Source organism: Hippopotamus amphibius, chromosome 3 (genome assembly GCF_030028045.1).
Source record: "Hippopotamus amphibius kiboko isolate mHipAmp2 chromosome 3, mHipAmp2.hap2, whole genome shotgun sequence".
In the NCBI taxonomy this organism is placed as follows: Eukaryota; Metazoa; Chordata; class Mammalia; order Artiodactyla; family Hippopotamidae; genus Hippopotamus; species Hippopotamus amphibius.
The window spans coordinates 137150287-137171588 of record NC_080188.1 but is presented as its reverse complement, the minus strand read 5'-3'; the positions used below and the strand labels follow the sequence as shown (position 1 = coordinate 137171588).

Below are 21302 nucleotides of genomic sequence, written 5' to 3'. Positions count from 1 at the left end.
GAGGTGTAGAAGGTTTTACACATGTTTTCACCCTCCTCTTGTTAACAGTTATGAAAGATGAGTTGGGAAGTACAACCATCGTGGAAGTCTTGGGCTTCTAGATGTTGAGTTTTTTCTTAGGAGATGTTGAGTGAACCTTAGGATGAGGTTCACTAGCTATACTTCTTTTAAGTAACACACCACCAAGCTGGAAATAACCTTAGACTGAGACAGTGACTTCCCTACCTTATTGGGACCCAGAGAGAACTTTTTGAGAGGATTTAAGCTAGTTAACTGACAACAGGTAAGGACTAAGTTAACACAGAACAATAGAGAACCAATGAATCACTTTTACTTATTTCAGTATACTCTTTAACTATTTGGGGTACTAGAAGTTAAGCATTTCAAGCAGTAGAATAACTAGCTTTATTGCATCATCTCAGGCAAAACTGTATTATGCTCAAATATTTGATTGCTGCTAATACACAATATAAATCATTTCAAAATAAATCATTTCCACTTATTTTACTTACTAACGTGAGTTCCCCAGAAATTATTCACTTGGGGAAACAAAGTTTCTTGTTAAGGGAAAAGCAGGTTCTTTTAAAAAAGATACTTTTTCAATACAGTTTATTATAAATTTGCTTATTCTTATGTATTCTTATGTATTACATGGTGCTTATATTGACTAATGGGTCTTCATAAGCTTATTTAATCCATAATGTAATGTAAAAATTGTATTTTTAGGGACAGTAGTTGGTTTTGTTTTTGTTCCTCTTTTGTATTGCTGATAATTAAAAGCAAAATTGGTCATGAAATAACATTTAAAATTTCTTTAAATCATTGAGGCTTAAAGAAAAGTAGATTTGATCACAATGTGAGAGCTAGAAACTTGAAAAGGATGTTTCAAGTAATTTTAAGGACGTAAATGTTTCATTTCTCATTGTGTCTAACAGAATATCCTTGTAAAATTTGAATCTTATATTCTGAAATAATGAGTAGAACGCATCTTTGCCTAGAAGTTACTAGAGTCAGGGTTTGATAACCATAATGGAAGAGAGATAAAGAATGAGTTTAATAATTTTCTAAGGCTGGAAAGAAAAAAAAAGAGGCTAAAAGAGAATGTGGGTATTGAGAGAGATGGGATGGGGGGAGAGACAGGACAGCATCTTAGATGCAATTAACTGAGCTGGGAAAGGAGGAAAATGGAAAACTTTTAGATTAGGCATTTCTCCCAGCAGTTATTTAAAGGTATCATCAATTGGGGGGGTTAGTGGGGAGAAGAGGAGGTATATAAACCTAACTGTGGCTTTATGGCGATACTTACAAGTTTATTGTTCATAACTTGGGGAGTACCTGAAATTTCTTCCCTATTGGTAACATTTCTCTTAGATCAGATTTGCTCTCTCCGGCATGGGCATTTCTGGATTTCTGAAAACTTACATTGTTTAGGACTTTTAATAATAAAGTCTTTGTAGTGTTCATGCTTCTTGAGGCATCTTAGCATTTCCTACCAACTAAGCAGATCATGTTCATTTCAGACAAAACTTTGCATGTATAGTTGACCCTTGAACAATGCGGGGGTTAATCCGTGTGTAATTTACAGTCAACCTCATATCCGGGATTCCTCTGCATTCCTGGATTCAACCAACCACAGACTGTGTAGTACTGTAGTGTTTACTATTGAAAAGTATCTGTGTTATCAGTGGACCTGTGCAGTTCAAATCCGCATTGTTCATGGGTCGGCTGTATAATGTTTCCCTGTTAAATATATCTGTTTAGATTGTTCCTTTATTTTATTCTGCTTTTTGTCCCCTTTTTTAAACAGAGGGTTTTGGTTTGTTTTGGCTTTTTTAACCAACTTTACCTTTTTATATAGTATCTTTTTTGTTTTTGGGGATTTTTTTGGTGGGTTTTTTATTATAAATTTATTCATTCATTTATTTATTTATTGGCTGCATTGGGTCTTCGTTGCTTTGCGCTAGCTTTCTCTAGTTGTGGTGAAGCTACTCTTCGTTGTGGTTCACAGGCTTCTCATTGCAGTGGCTTCTCTTGTTGCAGAGCTTGGGGTCTAGGTGCATGGGCTTCAGTAGTTGTGGTACACGGGCTCAATAGTTGTGGCTCACGGGCTTTAGAGCACAGGTTAAGTAGTTGTGGCACACGGGCTTAGTTGCTCCATGGCATGTGGGAACTTCCTGGCCCAGGGATCAAACCTGTGTTCCCTGCATTGGCAGGCACATTCTTTTTTTTTTATTTATTTATTATTTTTTGGGGGGTACACCAAGTTCAATCATCTGTTTTTATACACATGTCCCTGTATTCCCTCCCTTCCTTGACTCCCCTCCCCTCGAGTTCCCCCCACCCTCCCTGCCCCAGTCCTCTAAGGCATCTACCATCCTCGAGTTGGACTCCCTTTGTTATACAACAACTTCCCACTGACTATTTTACAGTTGGTAGTATATATATGTCTGTGCTACTCTCTCGCTTCGTCTCAGCTTCCCCTTCACCCCCCGCCCCCTCCCAAACCTCGAGTTCTCCAGTCCATTCTCTGCATCTGCGTCCTTGTTCTTGTCACTGAGTTCATCAGTACCATTTTTAGATTCCGTATATGTGAGTTAGCATACAATATTTGTCTTTCTCTTTCTGACCTACTTCACTCTGTATGACAGACTGTAGTTCTATCCACCTCATTACATATAGCTCCATCTCATCCCTCTTTATAGCTGAGTAATATTCCATTGTATATATATGCCACATCTTCTTTATCCATTCATTTGTTGATGGGCATTTAGGTTGCTTCCATGTCCTGGCTATTGTAAATAGTGCTGCAATAAACATTATGGTACAAGTTTCTTTTGGGATTATGGTTTTCTTTGGGTATATGCCCAGAAGTGGGATTACTGGATCATATGGTAGTTCTATTTGTAGTTTTTTAAGGAACCTCCAAATTGTTTTCCATAGTGGCTGTACCAACTTACAGTCCCACCAACAGTGCAGGAGAGTTCCCTTTTCTCCACACCCTCTCCAACATTTGTTGTTTCCAGACTTTGTGATGATGGCCATTCTGATTGGTGTGAGGTGATACCTCATTGTGGCTTTGACTTGCATTTCTCTGATGATTAGCGATGTTGAGCATCTTTTCATGTGTGTGTTGGCCATCTGTATGTCTTCTTTGGAGAAATGTCTATTTAGGTCTTCTGCCCATTTGTGGATTGGGTTATTTGCTTTTTTGGTATGAAGCTTCATGAGCTGCTTGTATATTTTGGAGGTTAATCCTTTGTCCGTTGTTTCATAGGCAATTATTTTTTCCCATTCTGAGGGTTGCCTTTTAGTCTTGTTTATGGTTTCTTTTGCTGTGCAAAAGCTTTTAAGTTTCATGAGGTCCCATGTGTTTATTCTTGATTTGATTTGCATGATTCTAGGAGGTGGGTCAAAAAGGATCTTGCTTTGATGTATGTCATAGAGTGTTGTGCCTATGTTTTCCTCTAGGAGTTTGATAGTGTCTGGCCTTACATGTAGGTCTTTAATCCATTTGGAGTTTATTTTTGTGTATGGTGTTAGGAAGTGTTCTAATTTCATTCTTTTACATGTTGCTGCCCAGTTTTCCCAGCACCACTTATTGAAGAGGCTGTCTTTTTTCCATTGTATACTCGTGCCTCCTTTGTCAAAGATAAGGTGCCCATATGTGTTTGGGCTTACTTCTGAGTTCTCTATTCTATTCCATTGATCTTCCTTTCTATTTTTGTGCCAGTACCATACTGTCTTGATCACTATGGCCTTGTAGTATAGTTTGAAGTCAGGAAGCCTGATTCCACCAACTCCATTTTTCCTTCTCAAGATTGCTTTGGCTATTCAGCAGGCACATTCTTAACTACTGCGCCACCAGGGAAGTCCTGTGTATCTTTTTTGTGCTATTCTGTTGAGAATGATACCTGATGAAAAGTGAAATCACTGAATCATATAACATGCTTTTCAGGTCACCTCAGACACAGTTACTGTTAATTATCCATGAGTAAAATACCTGTGCTGAGAATGAGTCTTAGCTTCTTCTACTACACCATCTAGCTAGATCGTGTGTGATGGTACGTGAGTCTATCAGAGCAAGTCAGGAGTGAAAGCAAACATCTGAGAAACTTGACTGTGTTTCTTTTACCTCCTCCAAAACCAGATGAGCATTAACTTATTTCTGAATTATTTGAAACCAACAAAACCTACTTTATTTGTATATGGTGGGCACCTAAAAACAATGTGAGTTGAAAAATCTTCAGGAACCATGCACAGTAGTGTTGGCATATATCATAAACCTATACTGCTGTATTCTTAAGCCATGTATACATACAGTCTGCCTTGGCACTACATATGGTTAGAGTTTCTGTTTGGACATAATTGAAAAAAGTGGAATAAAATGTCAGAAAAACTATGTCACTTTAGTTTACTCTCAGCCTTTCAGTCTCTAAGTGCTTCTTCAGGCTATCAGCTTTATTATGAAAGACTCCTGTCCCTGGAAAGGGATTTTTGGGGTACTGTATCTTCAGATCAGCTTTTATTACATTTGCTGATTCATTAATGATGCATTATTGAGCATCTACTACAATACTGAGCAACTAACTACTTGCCAGTTACTGAGGATACAAAAATGAAGAAGGCATAGATAGTCCTTGTCCCCCAGGAGCCTGCCATCTAGTTGCATTGTTAAGTACATACATAAACAGATCATTATAACAGTATAAACTCAGTGAGTATAATGATAGAGATGTGCTTGGGATATTCTGGAACCCTAAAGAAAGGACTTCTAATCCAGTGTCTAAGACTGCATTGTCCAGTATAGCAGCTTCTAGCTACATTTGACTGTTTAGATTTTAAATTAATTAAAATTATTAATGAAGTTGAAATTTTAGTTCCTCAGTCATACTGGTCACATTTCATTGCTGAGTAGCTACATGTAGCTAGTGAGCTACTGTATTGACAGCACAGCTATAGAATATTTTCATAATTGTAGAAAGCTGTTTAGAATAGTATTGCTTAAGGAATCAAGATTGTCAAAAGGAGGCGACACAAGAGCTGATCCTTAAAAGTTGAGTACAGGCTAGCCAGGAAAGGGTTTGATGGGGTAGGATAAAACAGTCTAGGTGGAAATAGGGTAACCAACCATCCCAGTTTGTCTAGTCCGAGGAGTTTCTTGGGATGTGAGATTTTCAGAGCTGAAACTGGAACAGTCCAGGGAAAACTGGGACACTTGGTCCCCCAAGGTTAGAAGAGACTATGAACAAAGACACTGAATCAGGAGAAAAGCATCATATATACAGGAACTTAAAGTTGTTTGGTGTTGTAAAAACATAAAAATTTATGGGAGTGGTTGGAAATGTAGCTGCAGAAGTAAGCAGGGACCAGATACAGGACTTGCAGTTGATATTGAAACATAATCTTGGGACTTCCCTGGCAGTCCAGTAGTGAAGACTCTGCGCTTTCACTGCAGGGGCTGGGTTCAGTCCCTGGTCAGGGAATTAAAATCCCACATGCTGTGAGGCATGGCCAAAGGAGGGGAAAAAGAAAAAAAAGAAAAGAAAAGAAAAGAAAAGAAAAGAAAAGAAAAGAAACATGATCCTGTAGGGATGAAAAGCCATGGAAGGATTTTAAGCTGGGAAATATCATGCTTTTGTTCAGTTTTGCCTTTTAGGTAGATCTGACATGCATTTATATGGAAGATGGATTTGAGGGAACGAGTTTGAGGTAATGAGATCTGTTAGGAGACTCGAAGGTAGTATAGGTAAGAGGTGTTAGAAATCCTAACTAAGGAAGTGAGAGTAAGGCGGAGGGGAGGGGGTGGATTTCATAAGTATCTCTGAGGTATAATTAATAGTACTTGGTGTTTGATTGAAGATAGAATAGGGAGTCAAGGATACGCCAAGATTTCTAGCATAGATGCTTTTCTATACCATTCTTTTCATGTCTCAGTGATAGTCCTTTCCCCCCTCCAGTTCTTTTATGACTGTTTACCTTCTAGTCATCTCTTACCCCAATCCTCAAATCCCAAATTTTAAAAAGTCTTATTACATTATAAGAGGGCTGCTCAGGTAGAAAAAGAGATTTAGGGGCTTCCCTGGTGGCACAGTGGTTAAGAGTCTGCCTGCCAATGCAGGGGACACGGGTTCAAACCCTGGTCCAGAAAGATCCCACATGCCGCAGAGCAACTAAGCCCCTACGCCACAACTACAGAGCTTGTGCTCTAGAGCCTGCGAGCCACAACTACTGAGCCCATGTGCCGCAACTACTGAAGCCTGTTTGCCTAGAGCCCGTGCCCTGCAACAAGAGAAGCCTGCGCACTGCAATGAAGGGTGACCCCCGCTGCCCGCAACTACAGAAAGCCTGCATGCAGCAACGAAGACTCAATGCAGCCAATAAATAAAAAATAAATAAGTAAATAAACTTAAAAAAAAAAGAGATCTAGCCTCCGAGATACACCTTAGCTCTATCCCACTTTGTTCATTTTCTTCCATATATCTTCACCATCTCTACTCTCTCCTGCCTGTATCCTTTCCTTCCAGAGAGAACAAACTGGATAGGAACCATTTAGGACATGGAATCACATATTCATCTCACTGTACATTGGAAACTGCACTCCAGCCTGCAGTTCCTGTAGGCCTGTTCTTCTTCCCTGCTTTCCTTTAACTGCCTAAACTTGCCAGCCCTCTCACCAGTTTAATATATTCCAATTGTATATTTTTTGTTTTAGAGGGTATATCTTTTATTTCATAATCTTCCTGTGAGGGTGAGGATTTGTGTGTGTTTTGTTCATTCATTTTATCACTACTGCTCAGAGAAGTGCTCTGGGGCTTTCCTGGTGGCACAGTGGTTAAGAATCCACCTGTCACGGAAGACCTAAATAGACATTTCTCCAAAGAAGACATGCAGATGGCTCAACATCGCTAATCATTAGAGAAATGCAAGTCAAAGCCACAATGAGGTATCACCTCACACCAGTCAGAATGGCCATCATCAAAAAGTCTACAAACAATACATGCTGGAGAGGGTGCGGAGAAAAGGGAACCCTCCTGCACTGTTGGTGAGAATGTAAATTGGTACAGCCACTATGGAAAACAGTATGGAGGGTCCTTAAAAACTAAAAATAGAACTGCCATATGACCCAACAATCCCACTCCTGGGCATATACCCTGAGAAAACCATAATCCAAAAAGAAACATGTACCACAGTGTTCACTGCAGCGCTATTTACAATAGCCAGGACATGGAAGCAACCTAAATGCCCATCAACAGATGAATGGGTAAAGAAAATGTAGTACATACATACAGTAGAATATTACTCAGCCATAAAAAGGAATGAAATTGAGTTACTTGTAGTGAGGTGGATGGACCTAGACTCTGTCATACAGAGCCAGGTAAGCCAGAAAGAGAAAAACAAATACCGTATGCTAACTCATATATATGGAATCTCAAAAAGTGGTAATGATGAACCCAGTGACAGGGCAAGAATAAAGATTCAGATGTAGAGCATGGACTTGAGGACACGGGGTGGGGGACAAAGGGGAAGCTGGGACAAAGTGAGAGAGTAGCACTGACATATATACACTACCAAAGGTAAAATAGCTAGTGGGAAGCTGCTGCATAACACAGGGAGATCAACTCAATGATGGGTGATGACTTAGAGGGCTGCGTTAGGGAAGGGGGGAGGGAGTCAAGGGAGGGAGGGGATATGGGTATATATATATAAATACAGCTGATTCACTTTGTTATGTAGCTAAAACTGGCGCGACAGTGTAAAGCAATTATATTCCCCAGAAAAGCTTAAAAAAAGAAAAGGAATCCACCTGCCAGTGCAGGAGACACGGGTTGCATCCCTGGGCCGGGAAGATCCCACATGCCACCGAGCAACTAAGCACACGAGCCACAACTATTGAGCCCATGTGCAGCAACTACTGAAGTTTGTGCTCCTAGAGCCCACGCTTCGCAACAAGAGAAGCCACTGCAATGAGAAGCCCGCGCACCGCTAGAGAAAGCCCATGTGCAGCAATGAAGACACAACACAGCCAATAAATAAATAAATAAATAAATAAATAAATTTTTTTTAGAAAAGTGCTCAGCATGTAGTAGGTAATCAGTAAGTATTTGTTGAATAAATTGATTCTGGTGATAAAAATACATGATCAAAGAAAGCAGTAGCATAGTATTATATATAGAGATAATTGGATTGGGAGTTGGGAAACTTGAATTCTAGTCTTAGCTTTGCCATAAAATAATTATGTGGTCTCTGAGATGTCAATTCTCCTTTGCTGGGCCTCAGTTTCTTCACAGGTACAATAATAAAGTCCCTTATGTTGATGGAATACAGTAAATAAGGGCATTAATATACAGCTGAGACTTCTTTAGTGGTTTAGGTTCTGTGTATATAACAATTTTCTTGAAATATATGTCAAGTTTCCTAGCTTTCCAAGCAACTTAACTATGAACCTGTGCTTATTTTTAGATTGATTTGACTGTAATATGAAAGAACCTGAATCTTAAATTCATCTTAACTGGCTTTTAATTTTTAGACTCTGTGCTCTCTTAAATTAACTGAAAGAGGAGAAAAAAACCATAAGAGATGAATAATTAATATTTGAAACCTAAGTACAGTCATTATGGTTATACTGTACTTCCTATTGATGTTATAAGAGTATATCTTAATGTACAGAGTTCAGACAATACCAGAGGTAAATTTTTTAAATTGAACTTTAAAGATTTTTTTTAAAGCTCTTTATTAGAATATAATTGCTTTACATTGTTGTGCCAGTTTCTGCTGTACAACATGAAGCATCTGTATTTATACATATATATCCATATGCCCTCCCTCCCTTGACTCCCTCCCACTCTTCCTGTCCCATCCCTCTAAGTCATCGCCCATCATCAAGTTGATCTCCCTGTGTTATGCAGCAGTTTCCCACTAGCTATCTGTTTTACCTTTGGTAGTGTATATATGTCAATACTATTATCTCACTTCCTCCCAGCTTCCCCTTCGCTCCCCTACTCTGTGTCCTCAAGTCCGTTCTCTGCAACTGCATCTTTATTCTTACCCTGTCACTGGGTTCATCATTACCACTTTTTGAGATTCCATATATATGAGTTAGCATACGGTGTTTGTTTTTCTCTTTCTGGCTTACCTGGCTCTGTATGACAGAGTCTAGGTCCATCCACCTCACTACAAGTAACTCAATTTCATTCCTTTTTATGGCTGAGTAATATTCTACTGTATGTATGTGCTACATTTTCTTTACCCATTCATCTGTTGATGGGCATTTAGGTTGCTTCCATGTCCTGGCTATTGTAAATAGCGCTGCAGTGAACACTGTGGTACATGTTTCTTTTTGGATTATGGTTTTCTCAGGGTATATGCCCAGGAGTGGGATTGTTGGGTCATATGGTAGTTCTATTTTTAGTTTTTAAGGACCCTCCATACTGTTTTCCATAGTGGCTGTACCAATTTACATTCTCACCAACAGTGCAGGAGGGTTCCCTTTTCTCCGCACCCTCTCCAGCATGTATTGTTTGTAGACTTTTTGATGATGGCCATTCTGACTGGTGTGAGGTGATACCTCATTGTGGCTTTGACTTGCATTTCTCTAATGATTAGCGATGTTGAGCCATCTGCATGTCTTCTTTGGAGAAATGTCTATGTAGGTCTTCTGCCCATTTTTGGATTGGGTTATTTGCTTCTTTGATATTAAGCTGCATGAGCTGCTTGTATATTTTGGAGATTAATCCGTTGTCAGTTGCTTCATTGGCAAAGATTTTTTCCCATTCTGAGGGCTGTCTTCTTGTCTTGTTTATGGTTTCTTTTGTTGTGCAAAAGCTTTTAAGTTTCATTAGGTCCCATTTGTTTATTTTTTATTTTATTTCCATTATTCTAGGAGTTGGGTCAAAAAGGATCTTGCTTTGATGTATGTCATAGTGTATTCTGCCTATGTTTTCCTCTAAGAGTTTTATAGTGTCTGGCCTTAGATTTAGGTCTTTAATCCATTTTGAGTTTATTTTTATGTTTATCTCTGGGCCCTCTATTCTGTTCCATTGATCTATATTTCTGTTTTTGTGCCAGTAGCATACTGTCTTGATCACTGTAGCCTTGTAGTATAGTTTGAAGTCAGGGAGCCTGATTCCTCCAGCTCCATCTTGCATTCTCAAGATCGCTTTGGCTATTCGGGATCTTTTGCGTTTCCATATAAATCGTAAAATGTCTTGTTTTAATTCTGTGAAAAATGCCATTGGTAATTTGATAGGAATTGCGTTGAATCTGTAAATTGCTTTGGGTAGTATAGTCACTTTCACAATGTTGATTCTTCCAATCCAAGAACATGGTATGTCCCTCCATCTGTTTGTATCGTCTTTGATTTCTTTCATCAGTGTCTTATAGTTTTCTGCATACAGGTCTTTTGCCTCCTTACGCAGGTTTATTCCTAGATATTTTATTCTTTTTGTTGCAATGGTAAATGAGATTGTTTCCTTAATTTCTCTTTCTGCTCTTTTGTTGTTAGTGTATAGGAATGCAAGAGATTTCTGTGCATTAATTTTGTATCCCGATACTTTACTAAATTCATCGATTAGTGCTAGCAATTTTCTGGTAGAATCTTTAGGGTTTCCTATGTATAATATCATGTCATCTGCAAAGAGTGATAATTTTACTTCTTTTCCAATTTGGATTCCTTTTATTTCTTTCTCTTCTCTGATTACTGTGGCTAAAACTTCTAAAACTATGTTGAATAATAGTGGTAAAAGTGGACATCCTTGTCTTGTTCCTGTTCTTAGAGGGAATGCTTTCAGTTTTTCACCATTTAGAATGATGTTGGCTGTTGGTTTGTCATATATGGCTTTTATTATGTTGAGGTAACTTTCTTCTGTGCCCACTTTCTGGAGAGTTTTTATCATAAATGGGTGTTGAATTTTGTCAAAAGCTTTTTCTGCATCTATTGAGATGATTCTATGGTTTTTATCCTTCAATTTGTTAATATGATGTTGATATTGTGATATTGATTGATTTGCATATATTGAAGAATCCTTGCATCCCAGGGATAAACCCTACTTGATCATGGTGTAAAGATTTTTATTTATTTAAATTGAACTGTTTTGGTGCTCTGCTACATTTGAATTTTCTGTTAATACAAAGTATACAGTATTGCATGTATTCAGCTTATCTTATTAAGTGATACTGAGACAGAAATGCTTTATAGTCACCACTCAGTGACAGTTTTAACATATGCTTTGTTCTCAGCACTGTATATATTAACCAGTTCATTAATTCTTTGCAGAGCGGCAAGAAGAGAAACTAAAGAATAACAACAGGGATCTATCAATGGTAAGAGTCCTAAATATAACTTCATGATAAACCACTGTTTTTCAGCAAAAGACCCTGATTTGCATCAAGTACACTATGCTTACCTTTTCAGAAATGTATAGTTATGTAAGCTATAAATAATATCACGGGTGTTCCTGGACTAGATAGAAGTGAAAATATGCTACTGGGCTGAAGCTTCATCTTAGTAATATGAAGAGTTTTTTTTTTTAAGGCTGTCTCAAGATCATAATTTGTCCCTTTCACACAGTTTTTATTAGCTTCCCCCTTACATTTTCGAATGAAGTAGCTTATTTTCTTTTTCTTCCTCATGTTATTGTTGAATCTTTGGCTTTATGGTGACCTGGTAATCCCACCATAGGGGTTGGAGCATCATAGATGGCCTTTATTGTGGCCTTTATTCTTTAAGAGGCCTTTTATTCTGAGGGTCAGGCATATCATAAAGTGTAAGGAAAAGTGATTTTATTAGCCATTTACTCGTTATTTATAAAGAGTAGAGTTTGTGCAAGCGTGTCTTTCTCTGGCATAGGTAGGCTAATTATATGGCTTAATTGCTGTATATTCAACACAGGACATCTAAACTGTGCAACAGTTGTCTTTTACCAAGAGACCTTGCTATATTATTTTATTTTCAGTTTCTTGAAATTCTTATTGATTAAGAAAGATTATAATTTGGAAGTGCGTTTTCTTGAAAACAGCTTTTCTTGTGTCACAATTATTATATGTTCATGAGACCAAATTTGGAAACTGCAGAAAAAAGATAAAACTTGCTGATAAACTGTTAATCTTATATCTTTATGATCTTTTATTTATACTTTTATGGCACATGTAATTAAGAAAGAAGTTAGCTGCAAGAAACAGAATACCTAATATTAAACATATAAAAGTCTTTTTACTTGCTCAGGAAGTGCAGAGGTTGGTAGTCCTGGGCTGGTGTGGCCGCACAGTAATGTTACTAAGGACTCAGGTGTGTCTTCCTTAGCCTATGGTCGTTTGGTTGTTTTGATGGTGCTTTACTGCCAGGCATTTTGTTCTTTGTTCCAGTCAAGAAGTATGGGCAAAAGCCCTAAGGGATGCTAGCCAAGTTTGTCCCTTTTAAAAATTCTGATTAGTACTTGTACTTATAGCTCATTGGCCAGAATTGGGTCATATGCACCACCCCATACTATTCATCAGAAGGTGGGAAGAGAAGAGGCCTTTGAGGTGGTGGGTCAGTTAGCCAATAAACAGCTTTTTGCCAAGGAGCATTTTTTTTAAATGATACGAAACCAAAACTTTTGGGGTATGCTTTAGTGGTGGTTCTTCGTTAGTGCGAAATGACAATTTGTTATTCTCCTTACAGGTTCGAATGAAATCCATGTTTGCAATTGGCTTTTGTTTTACTGCCCTAATGGGAATGTTTAATTCCATGTGAGTATCCTTTTATATGGTTTTATCTAACTGTTGCTGTATGTGTGTGTATATGTGAACAATTAACTTTCTTGGTAATGTTTTGGTTTTTCAGATTTACAGAAAGATTACAAGAATAGTACATTCATTAACCGGATTCACAGTTGTTAGCATTCTGCCTCATTTGCTTTCTTTTTTTCTCTGTTTCTCCATATCATATATATACTCATTCATACATTATTTGTGTATTTTTCTGAATCATTCAAGAGTTTGTTGTAGGCTTCATGCCCCTTTACCCATAAACTACTAAAATGTGTATTTCCTAAAAACATGGACATTCTCTTACTTAACCTCAATCCAGTTATTAAAATCAAGGGAAATTTAATTTTGATAGAATATAATTATATGATAACTTTTTCACCCTCTTAGTATTGAAGATATCTAGTGTGTAAGGCAAAGACTAAGATTTTATAGATCCTCTAAAAAGAATTTAGTATGTCCCTTGGGTTTTTAAGTTCCTCACTAGCAAACTGCTTCAAAATGAAGGTAGTCATACAGAGATGTTTTGACTCTTAAAATAGAGTCTTAAAAACTATAATCTTGTTTAATGATAAGGTAAGTTACTATTGTCTAAACTAGCATGTAGCAGGCCTGAGTAATTGTGGGACTGCTTTTGACAGAAGCTGGGAAGATATCCAAAGATGACAGGCAGTCATTTATCACCTTTCAGAGCTTACCTGAACTATCCCACGCGTATTAGAATTTTCCTCACTTGCTCTTTTCCTTCCCTTTCTCCTACTCTTTCTCCACTGCTTCATTTCTCTGTCTCTCTTTTTCGTTGTGCCCACCCCCTGCCCCACCTCCAGTCTATTCTTCTCTACCCACCTGTTAAGGGCCTACTTTGTACCAGGCATTGTGCTAGGTATCAGAATATAACAAAAAAGATGTGTTCTCTGCCCTCAGTAATATCAAAATTTTATGGAAAGAAAAGACATAAATAAATTAATACATTGATGGATGTTACAATAGATATGTGTGTGTGTGAAGTATAGTAGTGGGGGAAAAGGGAGTGGTTATTTTTATAGGTGAGGCACCAAAGGGAATGTCCAAAATGATATTAATACAAAATTTCCACTTAACTATTGAATACTAAAATCATAGATGTTTAGAGCTGAAAAGGACCTATGGAAGATTAAAGGTCTCTAGAAGTCTAACTTGTAACTCTAAACTCATTCTTTATTCACTGCTATGCTTTCTTTCATATCTTGGGTATATATCACTGTAATTTCCAGGCAAATCAAACACTGAAAGATTTTGTAGTTAACTAGAAAGCTTCATTGGTACAACTCAAATACTCAAATAAATGTTCTTTAATTTGTCACATTCTGGATAGTATAGAGCTGGCTAAATACTCATCTATATTTTAAAAATTTGATGCTTAACTTCTTATTTTCCTCATACTTCTGATTTTTAAAATAATGTTTTTGTAGGTTAGTGGCGTGTGTGTGTATAGCTATTCTTACTGGTCTTGGCTTTATTGTGTGATAACTACAACAGATTTAAATCCCTATTTTGCTTGAAGTGCAGCATTTGGTTTGATTCCTTAGTCTCATGTACAGGGACGTTCTAATGAAAGAGACTGACTAAGAAATAACTGTGAGGAACATAGCCAGTATTTTATAATAACTCTAAATGGAGTATACTCTTTAAAAATTATGGATCGCTATGTCATACACCTGAAACTTATATAATATTGTAAGTCAACAATACCTAAATTTAAAAAAAAAAAAAGCAAAGAAAGAATGGTGGCCATTTCTACCAGGAGTAATGCTGCCTTATATTCATGTGATTCCCTTTCTTAATGTTGTGAACATATTGTGGTACGAAAGGCTGCTCTATGGGAGGGGCACTGCTTCAAATATATTTTTCTCCCAATATCATATTTTTCCCCTAAGATATAATCTTTTATTACATTTGTTTCTCTAATTATTGAAGTAATAGATTCTTACTGGAAAAATTCTAGTAATATATAGATGTATAAAATATAAAGTAAAAATCACTGCCTTCCTCAAATGAATGCGTGTCCTTTCAAGGTTTGTACTTCTCTCCGTATGCAAACACTTAGATATTTGTATGTAATAATTTTTATACCCCAAAATGGTTGTTTTGTAACCTGCTATAGTTACCTATGATAATATTTTAAATACATGTGTAACTCTTGCATAATTGTTTTTAATGTCTGTAAGTATTCCGTTGAATGGATGTACCCTAATTTATATAATCTTCACATCAAATATTCACAGGTAGTATGTACACCAGTGTATGCTTATTTTTTCCTCAGGTATATCCTAGAAGTAGTGCTTAGGTAAAAAAAAATTTTTTTTTTTTGGCCATGCCGCGTGACATGCAGGATCTTAGTTCCCCAACCAGAGAATTTCCCTTAGAAAGGTTTTTATTAATTTATATTTTTTGATTATTGCCCTCAGTACTTGTGAGTGGTTCTTTCTTCATATACTTGTCATCACTGGGAATTATGTATCTGTTTAGTATTTGCAAATCTATAGCTGAAAAATAATATTTCTTTTAAAATTTGCATTTCTTGTGAGATTTAGCATCTTTTCATATATTTATTATGTTTTGCTATTTCTAAATTTCTAATTCCTGTTCTCATTTTCTTTTTACAAGGATTTTTTTATGTATTGAGACTATTAAGCTCTCTTTGGAGATATATGGACAATATTAGGTCAAACTTTTAGGTCAAATCTATTACTCTTTTCTGTTATATAAATAGTGCCTTTCTCGTACCAGGTTATATAAATTTTTTTCTACTTTTTATTTTTTATATTTAAATTTTGTTTCATCTGTAATTTATTTTGGTGTTTAGTTTCCAAGTTTACCAGTTCTTAGCTGTTGTCAATATTAGGTAGGGAATAAATAATATATTTTCCCTGATGATTTGAAATGACTAGTTTGATATATTAGGTAGCTTCCCAAAGTTTATGTAGTAGATCTTAACCAAGAGTGTACATCAGAACCAAAGTTTAAAAAAAAGAATTTTCTTCTACTAGTAATACACAAATACTTCTAAAAAATTCAAACAGTATAGAATAATGTAGAATAAAAAGTGAAAGTGAACCCAAATGAGTTGAAAACTGATGTCCACACAGAAACCTGCACACAGATGTTTATGGCAGCTTTATTGATAATTGTCAAAACTTGGAAGCAACCAAGATGTCTTTCAGTCAGTAAATGGATAAATAAACTGTGGAACATCTAGACAGTGTAATATTATTTATTGCTAAAAAATGGGCTATTGGCCATGCAAAAACATGGACGAACCTTAAATGCATATTACTAAGTGAAAGAAATCAACCTGAAAAGGCTACATACTGTATGATTGCCACTAAATGACATTCTAGAAAAGGCCAAAACTGTGGAGACGGTAAAAAGATCAGCGGTTGCCAGGGATTAGGTGTGAGGGAGGGATGAATGAGCAGAGAACAGAGGATTTTTTAGTGTAAAACTATTCTGTATGATACTTAATGGTGATACATGTTGCTATACATTTATTAAAATCCGAGTGAACCCTAATGTAAACTATGGACTTCGGTTGATAATGAGGTGCCATTGTCAGTTCATCTGTTGGCAATTATGAATAATGCCATCTGTGTGCAGGTTTTTTTGTGAATATCTTTCAACTCCCCTGGATAGATACCCAAAGAGCACGATTACAACATGGTATTCATGTTTTTTTTTTTCTGGTCTTTGTGCCCTGTACATTTAAATATATATATATATTTCTTGTGTCTAGGACTGTGAGCACCTAGAAGTTAAAGACTATATTTCTATAAGCTGGCATGTGAAATTAAAAGTCTAGTACATATTTTTTGTGTGTGTGTGAATGAATTCCAAGTTCTATTTCACATATATTGAAAAGCAGACATTTCAGATCTGATGTTCAGAATGTCCAATCCATAAGATTCAATGCTATCTTCATATCCTCAGATACAATGTCATTGTTCATGTGACATGGCAGTCCAAATAATAGCTGAGATTGAAACCAAATGCACCCCTTTCTTTTTCTTTTCATTAAAAATATTAGCACATAATAATTTTAATCAAAATTTAATCATTTTCGTATCTATGAATTTTAAATTTAAATGGGGAAAAAACATATAGAAAGAAAATACCATCCCTCAACAGTTCTAAACAAAAGTAATATGGATATCAATTATTACAGAGTCTAGTACATATTTTGATTTTGTTGAACAATCACTGTTCATTCTTTAGCATAATTTCTCTTAGTTTCACCTTGGTCATCTGTCTGTTGCAGAATGGAATACATTATCTCTACTATCCATTTTAGCTTAAAGTTTGTTGATAAGAAAAAAGCTTCAGGTTAGACAAAGATGGGGAGGACTTTAGCTCCCAGATTGCCAGAGTAGCAACAGGAGGCACCAAATTCAGCCATTTATTTCGCTTTGGCTTCTCTTCTGGATCATTTCCATAAAGCTGAATCATTAAAATCTTAGAATTAGAAGTGATCTTAAAAGTCATTTAACACATTACTTCTGTGTCAGTACAGAAATCCCCCAGTAATACCTCTAGCAGATAATATTCCATCCTCTTTTAAATTATTTTCAACGATGAGCAGCTTGATGATTTGTGAGGTAATATAGTTTTACCGAGTAGTATTTAGAGTTTGAAAACAGTTCCTTTTACTGGGCCAGAATATGCCTCCTTGTTCTTCTGTTCATGAGCAGTGGTTCTGCCCTCTGGAACTGCAGAGAGTAAGTGCACTTAAGTAATCAACTTATTTTAAGTCATCTCTCTCTTTGCACCTTTTTCTCTCCTCAACTCTTTTCATTATTAGGCTAGACACCAATTCACTTAGCTATTCCTATGGCAAGCTTCTAGTCTCATGGAAAAATTCCTTTGAAGGTTTCTTTTTCCCTTCGTATTTGCGGCTAGTTTAAGGTCTCATTCATACTAAATGTTCAGTTTCACATAAATGAATAACTTACTTATAGGACAAAAGGTTTTCTCTCTTTTTTTTTAAAGAAACTTTTTTCTAGCTTTATTGAGATATATAATTGACATAATATAGAACATTGTGTGTGTTTAAGGTGTACAGAGTGATTATTTCATGCACATATATATTGCAAAATGATTACCAAAATAAGGTTAGTTAACAAATCCTTCACCTCACATACATATCATTTTGTTGTGCTCTCTTAGCAACTTTCAAGTATGTAATACAGTATTAAATATAATTGCTATGCTGTACATTAGATGCTCAGAACTTACTCATTTTAAAACTGGAAGTTTGTACCCTTTGACCAACATCTCCCCATTTCCCTCACCCGCTGTCCTCTGGCAACCACCAATCTAATTCTCTGTTTGCATGAGTTCAGATTTTTAGATTCCACATTTGAGTGATGTCATACAGTATCTTTCTCTGTCAGACTTGTATACAGTATATGTATCACATTTTTTTTATCCATTCATCTGTTGGTGGACACTTAGGTTGTTTCCATATCTTGGTTATTATGAATGATACTGCAATGACATGGGAGCACAGATCTCTTTGAGATAGTAGTTTATTTCAATTCCTTTGGCTAAATAGCTAGAAATGGCATTTATGAATCATACTGTAGTTCTATTTTTAATTTTTTGAGGAGCATCCATGTTGTCTTTCATGGTAGCTGTATCAATTTACATTCCCACCAGCAGTGTCCTAGAGTTCCCTTTTCTCCATATCCTTGCCTGCATTTGTGATCTCTTGTCCTTTTGATATTCTAACAGGCATAAGGTAAAAATCTCTTTGTGGTTGTGATTTGCATTTCCCTGATGGCTAGTAATGTTGACCTTTTCATGTACTTCTTGGCCATTTGTATGTCTTGTTTGGAAAAATGCCTGTTCAGATCCTCTGCCCACTTTTTTTTTTTTTTTTTTTTGGGGGGGGGTACACCAGGTTCAATCAACTGTTTTTATACACATATCCCCATATTCCCTCCCTTCCTTGACGCCCCCCCCTCCTCTGCCCACTTTTTAATTGGATTTTTTTTTTTTTTTTTTTGCTATTGGGTTTTATGAATTACTTATATATTTTGGATATTAACCCCTTATATATATGGTTTGCAAGTGTTTTCTCCCATTCCATAGTTTGCCTTTTCATTTTGTTGTTTCTTTTGCTGTGTAGAAGCTTTTTAGTTTGATGTAGTCACATTTGTTGATTTTTGTTGCTTGTGCTTTTGGTGTCATATCCAAAGAATCGTTGTCAAGATCAATGTCATGGAGCTTTTTTCCCTGTTTTTTCTTTTAGAAGTTTTACAATTTCAGGTTTTGTGTTTAAGTTCTTAACCCATTTTGAGTTAATTTTTGTGAGTGGTGTATGATAGGGGTCCAGTGTCATTCTTTTGCATGTGAATATCCAGTTTACCAGCACCATTTATTGAAGAGACTTTTCCCCACTGAGCATTCTTGGCTCCCTTGTCAGATATTAGTTGACTGGGTTTATTTCTGGGCTCTCTATTCTGTTCTGTTGGTCTGCATGTCTATTTTTATGCCAGTATCATATTGGTTTGATTACTATAGTTTTGTAATATAGTTTGAAATCAGGAAGTTTGATGCCTCCAGCTTTCTCAAGATTGCTTTCCCTATTCAAGATCTTGTGTGGTTCCATGTGAGTTTTAGTATTGATTTTTCTTTTTTTGTGAAAAGTAGAATTTTGATAGAGATTGTATTGGATCTATAGATGACTTTGGATAGTATGAACATTTTAACAATATTAACTCTTCCAATCTATAAACATGGAGATCTTTCCATATGTTTGTATCTTATTCAGTTTCTTTATCAATGTCTTATAGTTTTCAGTGTATATATCTTTCACCTCTTTGATTAAATTTATTCCTAAATATTTTATTGTTTTTGATGCTATTGTAGATGGGATTGTTTTATTTTTTTCATATAGTTCACTGTTGGTGTATAGAAATGCAACTGATTTTTGTATGTTGATTTCCATCCTGAAACTTTTACTGAATTCATTTATTTGTTGTAAAAGGTTTTCTTTTTGGTTGCAATTTCAAATTAAAGATAATAAGGAATAAAATGATTATGTAAGATGAATTTGTTGGGTGTGTATGTTAGCAATAAGAGGGATAAACATTTTTGGCTATATTTATTCCAGCCCTGTTCCTCACAGTTTAACTCTACAGAAGGATAGTAGAGTGTCATATGTAGAACAGCATACTATATACAGCATATAACCAGGAAATATTGGAACAGCTGTATATCATATTTCTTGTGAGTGAATGGGGATGTCTCCTCCTGGAAAAGTTATTACTTTTGTTTTGCTTTTGTGAGGTTAGTAAATAAGATTAGTAGCATAATTACTTCAAGCAGATCTTTAAATATTTTTGTCATATCCAAGTAACAGCATTCATGATTAAGTCCTTTCCCTGTGTAACTATATACTAGGAAGGCAGTTGGAAATTGTAAGTGGACAGTCATATATAATGTATGGAATATGTCAAATTCGTTCTATTTTATATTCTTTGGAGTTCAGCTGTATAAGAAGCTCTTTATAACGGCAATAGTTAATATGGATATTTTGGGATTTTTTTCCCCAAAGAAAAAGATGGTAATGCTACCTCTCTTTTCCCTCTCCCTCTGTAGAAACATTCTAAATACCAAATGTTTTTCTAAGAGGGAATGTTCTAGACATTTTAACTGGAATTAAAGACTTTATTTGGTTAATGTAACTGATGCTGTCATATATTTTTCTAATATTATGAAGTATCACTATCCTTAATCACATTAATTTTATAATTCTCATTATTGTTTGATTATACAGCTTATTTATAGAAAAGTGTAAAAGAAGCTTATACCCCCAGCACCTCAAAATAAACACTGATATGTATTTTCTTCTAGCTTTTTTCTAAAATTTTCTATTTTCAAAACATTTTTCTTTTCTATTTTAGAAAAACTAAAAGGAATTACTTTCAAACATTAAAAGCATGTTAAAAGTTGTCTCAGGGGACTTCCCTGGTGGCACAGTGGTTAAGAATCAGCCTGCCAGTGCAGGGGACACAGGTTCAATCCCTGGTCCAGGAAGATCCCACATGTCACGAAGCAACTAAGCCCGTGCGCCACAACTGCTTAGCCTGCGCTCTAGAGCCCGTGAGCCACAACTGTTGAGCATGTGTGCCACAACTGCTGAAGCTCCCCCACCTAGAGCCCATGCTCTGCAACAAGAGAAGCCACCACAATGAGAAGCCTGTGAACTGCAACGAAGAGTAGCCCCTGCTCTCGCCGCAACAAGAGAAAGTCCGCGCACACAGCAACGAAGACCCAACAGCCATTTATTTTTAAAAAGTTATCTCAGAATATTATGTATGCCATTTTTCATTCACCACTATGTGTATTCCATGAATTTCTCTTCAGAAGTGTTTATCCTGTTTAATATGTATATACTGGGAAGCTTCGAGTCTTGGAAAAGAGGATTCTTTAAACCTTATTGGTGTCATGGTTTAGAACAGTGGTTCTCAAAGTGTGGTCCGGGGATCCCCGGAGGTTTCTAAGACTTTTAAGAGGTC

At 36.3% G+C, this 21302-nt stretch overlaps 1 protein-coding gene across 1 annotated transcript in view; it reads left to right on the top strand.

The window, feature by feature from the left end:
* The window catches only part of TMCO1 (transmembrane and coiled-coil domains 1), a 52258-nt gene that overhangs the window by 14754 nt on the left and 16202 nt on the right, over positions 1 to 21302 (top strand). The window contains exons 4-5 of the mRNA XM_057727779.1: positions 11273 to 11319; positions 12659 to 12726. Of these exons, the coding sequence (XP_057583762.1) occupies positions 11273 to 11319; positions 12659 to 12726 (115 nt within the window). The remainder of the gene's footprint in view (positions 1 to 11272; positions 11320 to 12658; positions 12727 to 21302) is intronic.